The 7,797-nt window shown below is 30.9% G+C and overlaps 3 protein-coding genes across 4 annotated transcripts in view; 1 reads left to right on the top strand and 2 right to left on the bottom strand.

The window, feature by feature from the left end:
- The window catches only part of LOC108747785 (thioredoxin reductase 1, mitochondrial), a 7,018-nt gene extending 4,632 nt beyond the window's left edge, over nt 1–2,386 (bottom strand). Inside the window, exons 1-2 of one of the 2 annotated variants that reach the window (XM_018485556.1) lie at nt 2,031–2,385; nt 1,591–1,856 (exon numbers count right to left, since the gene is read on the bottom strand). In XM_018485556.1, the coding sequence (XP_018341058.1) occupies nt 1,591–1,856; nt 2,031–2,287 (523 nt within the window). In that variant the 5' untranslated portion in view covers nt 2,288–2,385. Of the gene's footprint in view, nt 1–1,590 lie in introns of both variants that reach the window. The other variant, XM_018485554.1, reaches the window with a different exon arrangement.
- The window catches only part of LOC108747786 (C-factor), a 7,075-nt gene extending 1,141 nt beyond the window's left edge, over nt 1–5,934 (top strand). Inside the window, exons 2-6 of the mRNA XM_018485559.1 lie at nt 456–507; nt 3,473–3,663; nt 3,740–3,892; nt 4,437–4,641; nt 5,065–5,934. Coding sequence (XP_018341061.1) covers nt 456–507; nt 3,473–3,663; nt 3,740–3,892; nt 4,437–4,641; nt 5,065–5,084 — 621 coding nt within the window. The 3' untranslated portion in view covers nt 5,085–5,934. The remainder of the gene's footprint in view (nt 1–455; nt 508–3,472; nt 3,664–3,739; nt 3,893–4,436; nt 4,642–5,064) is intronic.
- Nucleotides 5,935–6,133: 199 nt separating this feature from the next.
- Nucleotides 6,134–7,765, bottom strand: LOC108747788 (B-cell CLL/lymphoma 7 protein family member B). The gene is made up of 4 exons (XM_018485561.1): nt 7,411–7,765; nt 6,625–6,700; nt 6,437–6,542; nt 6,134–6,361 (listed from the first exon to the last, which is right to left on the bottom strand). The coding sequence occupies exons 1-4, from the start codon at nt 7,500–7,502 to the stop codon at nt 6,243–6,245; spliced, it is 393 nt and encodes a 130-aa protein (XP_018341063.1). The 5' UTR covers nt 7,503–7,765; the 3' UTR covers nt 6,134–6,242.
- Between the last annotated feature and the right edge of the window lie 32 nt (nt 7,766–7,797).

Below are 7,797 nucleotides of genomic sequence, written 5' to 3'. Positions count from 1 at the left end.
CAAATTAACTTTAATCTTGATTTACTTCTTTTTTTTTTCTAGTTTTACGAATTAAAAAAAAAATTTATAAAGTTATAAATCGAGATTAAAGTTAACGAAGTATTTTAAGATCGCAAATGTGAATACACAACTGAGTAATTAAAAAAGTTAAGTTAAAGTTAATCAACATTGATAGAAATAATGCCCGATGCCCGTTTCTACCAATGTACTTTAATTTTAATTTCGATTCAATTAATTTTTTATCTTTTTCTAATTTTAAAAATTAGAAGAAGATGAAGAGTTAAGCTGAGCCGAGATTAAAGTTAATCTACATTGATAGAAGCGAGTCGGTTTTTCATGCTATATCATATTGTATGCGTATTAAAGTATTGTCGAGATAATCGCGCGAACCTCGCCGTCTATGTTTGAATTACGTTTAAACGAAAAGAGGAAAAAAATGAGCGAAATCTTTACAGGAATTACGCGCGCTCGCTGACAAATCGTCGGCCGTACAGATCATCGAGATAGGTAAGCCAAAATTCTTACTATTCTGTTATGAATTGCGAATTAAATTAAACGGTATAAATTAGGTCATTAATTGCTAAATTCACGCTGATTAGCAGAGAGAATTTTGAAATATTTGAATCGTTCGACGGGAAGAATTATCTTATTTTTTATCATGGCGAAAAAAACGTTTTAAAAAACGTTGTAAAAAAAGAATTGAGATGACTTGCAATAATTATATCTGATGAAATCTCTCAAAATTTTGAAATTTTGATATTTCAATTGTACGATTAACTTTTGATTCTGTAAAGTATACACAAAGTATCATTAAAGTATTATTTTATCTTTGTTTATTACTTAATATTAAGTGAACAGCAAGGATCAAATAATACATCATGCATTTTACGGAATACAGCCTAAGAATGTTGGGTCCTTTGAAATATCAAGGATAATAAAATCATTATAAAGTTTCAATATTTTCGTTGAAATTCCAATCCTTGTTAGAATATTTAATGGTGAAAATGATTTGTAAATTAACATTCCTAGATCTAATTTTGTAACAATTTTTAAAAGCATAAATAAGGGTTTAGTCTTATAATAATATTTCGTTTGCGAATCATTGTCATCAAAAACGAATATTACACTGTAATAACATTCTATTCAAATGTAATTGCAACAATTATATAATTCTAAATTGAATTTTTTAATTTTCTTTTGTTCACCATAAACTTCAATGAATTTGAATCAAGTGAAAGTTGTTTAGATTTAAATTAAAAATCAAGCTGGATTGCAATTAAAAGAATTCGAATTGTAAAAATTTCGTTTTTCTTTTCTGAATTTTATTGAGAATCGTACTGTTCTTCAAATCACGTTTTGACCAAATAGCTAAAAAATGCACGTAAAATTTATATTAATATTAAAAAATGTACAACTGGTTATACCAGTTATAACGCGATGATGAAATAACGCATACGACAATGACATAAAACAATGACATAAACAAAATTTCAACAGATTAATTTTAAGATAGGAACCCGTTATGGTGATCGAGTATTCGTACAGAAGCATGTCTAAATTCCCGGTTAAAGAAAAATGTTAAGATCTTACTTGTGTGTGACGTGGGAAGAATATTTTTCTGCTTTTCTTGATTATATATATCCACTTTATTATCGACGTTGCTGTCTATCTCCATTTTGCTTTCCGCTTCGTTTTTTATTTCATTCTCGGCATCGTCTTCCGTTTTGCTCCCCTCTTTATTTTCTACCTGGTTCTCCATTTGATTCTCCATCTCAACATCCTCCGTTTTGGCCTGTAGTTTAGTCTGCGTCTTGTCTATCTGGTTCTCCACTTTGTTCTCCACTTCATTCTCGATAACACTTTCCCTTTTGTTCCCTGCTTTATTCTCTACTTCGTCTATTTGGTCTTCTACCTTGTTCTCCACTTTGTTCTTGACATCGTCCTCCGTGTTAGTCTCCAGTTTATTCTCCGTCTTGTCTATCTGATTCTCTACTTTGTTCTCCACTTTGTTTTCCATTTTATTCTCGACGTCACCTTCCGTTTTGTTCCTCTCTTTATTCTCCGTCTTGTCTGCCTGATTCTCTACCGTATTCTCCACTTTATTCTCCACATCGCTCTCCATTTTATCCTCAGCTTTGTTCTCTCCCTTGTTATCCAGTTGCTTCTTCGTTTTATTCCGCGCTTTATGCTCCTCAACTTCTCGATCGCTCGAATCAGAATCAACAATTTGCGATTTTTCGCAACATACCAACCATGCTTTCGCCTTGTTCAGTTTACGTGCTTTCATATTCGCGCCAGGCAGATGCGAAATGAAGAAAAATAAAATCCGAATACAATCGAAATATCTACAGCGAAACACGTCGCGAACATTCCTATCGTAGAAAAAAAGACACCATTTTGCTGAGCTTGATCGATACTAATCAATGTGCTATCTGATACCATCTAGCTTTAAAATTTTCTACTTAAGAAACGTCAAAGATTAATTCTTTCTTGCACGCGATAACGAAATCAATTTTTTTTATTCTTTATCGAGGAGTGACATGTGGCTCGTATTCGTTAAAATGTGATAATGAGAGTCATCGCATTACTGGGAAAATTAAATTCATGCATGACACACAGAAATATCTCTACGTCATATCTCTCGTATAATGTAATAATTTTATCGATCAATATAAAATACTCAACGAGATAACAACATATATCACATGTTCTTCGTATTTCTTAAATAATTTAATAAATAAGAGCAGTGTATTGCGAAATTGAATGATTCTTTAAATTCTTTTAATTCCTTCACACGCTTCATTTGCCGTGGCCTTTTTATAATTAGCATTCCGCTAAGAAAGAAGAACGATTCTTGCAACATGATTAGCACTTTAACAGTCTAGAAATCTTTAAAAATAGATAAACTTATTTCCGTTGTTTATTCCTTTGTTTCTATAGATATTAAAGTGAAATAAAGATAATTAAGTGGCTAAATCTTTTATGTACATATATATTTTTTTAGAAATATAGTTTTAACACGTATTCATTAGAACGAGCAAATATATACTAATTTAAATACAAGACGACGAATTTTTTCAAGTCTTTCTTTTTTGCGAAAGAATTATAAATTTTAATTAATGTGATATCAAACTCGTACTAATATCTATTTCATTATTTTATTGAAAATAAATTATAAATTGTAATCTTATCACGTAAAATTGGAGCAAAATTTCTTTAATCTTATTAGTCTAGTGAAAATATAAAAAAGACTAATGAAAATATAAAAAGTGCTGTGTTACGTCGTATTAGTAAGCCTTCCTTGACATATGCTATACACACCTGCTTTGACAAATGCTTGTGTATAATACAAGAGAATCAGATTTATCAAACATTCATCGCGCAAAACTGAACTTTCTTTTCACAAACATGTAGATTAGCAACTTCTAGCATCGATCATTTGCGAAAAAAACTTTACACTGCCTTTTTACAGATTTAACGGATACGGATAGCTACAAGAGAGTCGTAGACACGGTGAATGAAAGGGTAAATGGCGCTGGTCTTAACGTTCTCTTTAACAACGCTGGTATTTCTAGCAAATTTACACGTCTTGGCCTCGTAAAGAAACAGCAGATTACCGACGCTTTTCTCATAAATACCGTGGCACCGATTATGCTAACAAAGGTACACTCACAGTCCTTTTACATTCGTGAATTGCCGAATAACGTCGGTTCATAACGGAAGTAATAATCGATTCAAGGCTTTCCTGCCGCTACTTAAAACAGCTGCGAAAAATTCCGAGGATAAAACGGGATTAAATGTAAGAAGAGCAGCAGTTATTAACATGACATCTATCCTAGGCAGTATTACCGAAAACGGTGATGGCGGTTTTTACCCTTACAGATGCAGCAAGGTAATACTTCAACTTTCTGAAACTGACAGTCTGTTGAACTCCACTTAATTATAAATCTCTTTATCAAAAATGTCAATTCAATTTTCTTTATGTCATATCTACATTCGGATTATTCTTATTAAACACATTTATATATTTTGGTGTTCATTCTCTTTTATACGTATTAATGCACAGACTGTGGTATTATGTCATTTTAATTCCTTGAAATTAGTGTCACTTTAACTCTCTGAAATTAGTGCCTTTTAATTATATAAATTAAATGGATCTTTCACAAATGTTATTTTCGCATCAGTTCTGTAGAAAAATTTGTTCTGTAGTAAAATTTTAATATTGTACATTCTTATTGAAATGTAAAATTGAGTTTTGATAAAATTTGTAGAGTATATTACTATATATATAATTTATAAATTTTTAAGTTTTAAAATTAGAAAACCTACATTATACTTTGGAATTAATCAATACGTATATCTTGTATCGTTAAACACTTGAGATAATTTTGCGAAATCTTATTTAATCTCATAAAATATTTAATCTTACAAAATAGGCGGCGCTTAACGCAGCGACAAAATCAATGAGCATCGATTTAAAAGCAGATGGGATATTGGTAGCGTGTTTGCATCCAGGATGGGTGCGAACCGATCTGGGTGGTAGCAACGCTCCAATGGACGTCGACAACAGTGTCAGTTGCATTCTGAATACCTTAAACTCATTAACGGAAAAACAAACCGGTTGTTTTGTGCAGTATGATGGTAAAATATTATCCTGGTAATAGTGATCAAGTAAAATATTTAATAAATGAATTTTTTTATACATAATGTTTTTTATATGGATTTTTAAATACTTTAAATTAATATTAAATATACATCGTTTTTGTAAAAAAAAATCATAAATATACATATAATTTAATTAGAAAACAAACTCTAAAACAAAAAATATGCTTCATACTTTTGATGACTCGTTCCCTCAAATTTTGACTTAATGTTTCACGTTAAACATAATTTAAGTGGAAATATTCCTACAAATTAAATATTTCCACAAATCACAAGCACTTTTTTACATTTTGGAATACTCGGTATAACAATTAGTAAAAATATCTTTAAATATAAAGATATTCTTACTAACATTTATATCTTTATACAAATATACTACAAATGTTTTATAATATTTTCAAGAGATGTATAATATGCACTGATTAAGAGATCAACTATTTTATTCGTATGAGTTCAAGCTTATTTTGTACATGTCACGGTGCTATAACGCAGAGGAATGCAAGTTCTCCTATAGTATTAATGAAAAAAAAAGATATTTGAGATATGTACAATGATTTTTAAGGACTATCAGAAGCGTGAACTGTGTATAAAGGTATGTTTTTTTAGCACTTTTTTGTTTTTGCAAAACTAATTATAATACTCTAATATTATAATATTCCAACAGTTTGCACGGATAATTCTTGATGTAGGAATAATCATTATAGCAAGAAAAATATAGTTTCGAAAAAAAATAATACTGCAGTGTGAGCTACTAATCGCCGCGAATGTACAATCCGCTTTCATTATCAAGCATTTTTCAATGTTTGAAATCACTTTTACAATCTCATACTCTAGAATCTTTAAGTTAAGAGTGGAACATGTACATATATATTATTTTATTGTTTCCGAAACGTGTTACAATCACCTCATACTCTTTCACTGAAAACTTTCAATTTTTTAATCAATTTCTTATAAATTGAGATATAAAATGAGGATCGAGATTGAACTCAGAACCTACTGACGAATTAATTGCTTCTACTTAAACTACACATTTTAGTGGGATTATATAGAAACAAGAATTTAATAAACCGATTGGGATGATGTGTAACTCAAGGGCGATTTGTAATCAACAGATCTCAAGTTTAATTCCAAGCTCCAATCTATATGCATTGTATAAGTAATTGATTTAAGGATTAAATATTTAATATAAAAACAATATACATATATAAACGGATTGAGCACTCGCTGATGTTATTCTATTCAATTAACCAATCGTTATTTCTAGTTTCTAAATTCAAGGGGGAAATTTGTAATAAATTCATAATGTGAAAAAATAAATTCCATTATACATAATTCAAAACGTTTCATAGGATCGATAGTATTTGCAATTATATAATTATATGTATGTATATATAATATATATATAATTTATATCTCACTAAATTTGAATGAAACAGAAAAGAAAAACTTTTCTTGTGATCCATTCATAAAAAGTACGTCTTAATAAAAAATTATTAAGTGCAAGTTCACGAAAGAGATAGATTCCTAAATGTCAATCCCTATACGACGTATTGGCGGTGATGCTGATTGTAGGTCAAACATTAGTCAGTCTTTAATCTCTTAGGTGCAGGTTCGCTGTTTTGTGAATTCGAGTCTTCTGAAAAGCCCAAATGTGCAGAGAAATCTGTCAGTCCTTGAGAATCACTAACAGTAGAGAAACCTAGTATGTAAAAAAATCCATATTTTATGTTAATCAATGACAATAATTTTCACAAATTACTAAAATCAAACTCACACGTATTGGAATCTTCTGTAAGACCAAAATTGGAATTTGACGATTCTATTCCTCCTTTCCTTGGTAAACCGTTTTCTTTGTCGGAAACTGTCTTTCCCTTTTTCTTCTATAAAATAAAACAATTTATTCTTAACTATTTGTTTTGGTTAATTTTAATCAACATGTATCATATTTTTTGTGTAAAATACCTGATCGAGTGTCGAAATTGGAACCCATTTATATATTTTCATAGTTGTTTCTCCTATTGTGACCCATTTCTTTTCCCTGCGATCATATATGTATTCAGAATTTTATCCATTTATTTTTATATAAATAACGAATTTAATGGAATATAGGAGCAAAAACATTCATTGTTCAATAAAGAATAAAAGAAAGATCCTTCAGTTTTCATAGCTGAACTATGGTCGGTATTCATAATTAGTTCTTATTTTAAGATCGTCTTAAGTAATGTGTTAAGTCACTAATACGGCCCTCTGATTGGTTCATAACATCTTAAGACTGTACTTAAGACAGTTTTAAATATAAGATGAATCCGACGATGAATATCGGCCTATGTATTACTAATAATTGTAAGTATACGTTCGTCTTTATTGCTATGACAAATTCTATTACTCTATCCAAAGCTCAGCTATGAAATCTTCAATTGAATTGATAATATTCTTATCTAAACTTTCGTTTTTAATAGATTAAAAGCTTCTGTCATACAGAATTTCATATAATTTTTAATAATTTTGATACTCGAAACGGGTATTTTAACTTCGAACATTAGCAACTGCCTCGCAATCTTTCATCAATACGTACATCAAATATCACGCCCTTCTGACAATTAAACAAAACACGAGCACTTGTTTCACTTCTTTCGTACGATCCGTGAGTATCTTCCACGAAACAAGCGATAAATGACAAACGTAAGATCTGGTAATTTCGTTTATCCACCTTTTTCTCTCCCTCCGAACACAACACAGGAAACTTACCAATGACGAACTTTATCAACTACTTGCATTACACGTTTAATGTCATCCTTGGCACGACTACGAGTCTCCGCCCGCACTGACCGCGACATCATGTTATTGTTCACGCGCGATTAAATCACCGGTAATCAATTATTGCACCAGTTACACGGCACCAATGATACCGGGACATCCGTGGGGCGAAAGCAGTGAGAGGTTAGGAAAGGTGACAGGAGGCAGAAACCCAAGAAGTCCGAGAACCTCTAATAACACCCGCGATTCTACTCCCTATCGCGATCAACTTCAGCAGTTCAACCAATTCAACCAATTTCAGCGTCTTCGACTTGAATACACTTGTATTTTTCGATTTCCCTAACTGTCACTCTGTTCGCACATTTAGGGAATTATTTT

This window comes from Trachymyrmex septentrionalis, unplaced genomic scaffold, assembly GCF_001594115.1.
Source record: "Trachymyrmex septentrionalis isolate Tsep2-gDNA-1 unplaced genomic scaffold, Tsep1.0 scaffold20, whole genome shotgun sequence".
NCBI classification, from domain to species: Eukaryota; Metazoa; Arthropoda; class Insecta; order Hymenoptera; family Formicidae; genus Trachymyrmex; species Trachymyrmex septentrionalis.
Note: the sequence above shows the minus strand (reverse complement) of the source record. Positions and strands in the feature narration are given on the sequence as shown.

What these genes read in the sequence shown, in the direction of transcription:
- LOC108747788 (XM_018485561.1), bottom strand. Translation starts at nt 7,502, where the DNA reads ATGATGTCGCGGTCAGTGCGGGCGGAGACTCGTAGTCGTGCCAAGGAT. An exon ending in CAATTTCGACACTCGATCAG is followed by an intron (nt 6,543 to 6,624) that starts GTATTTTACACA and finishes TTTATTTTATAG; the next exon opens with AAGAAAAAGGGAAAGACAGT. An exon ending in TACAGAAGATTCCAATACGT is followed by an intron (nt 6,362 to 6,436) that starts GTGAGTTTGATT and finishes TTTACATACTAG; the next exon opens with GTTTCTCTACTGTTAGTGAT.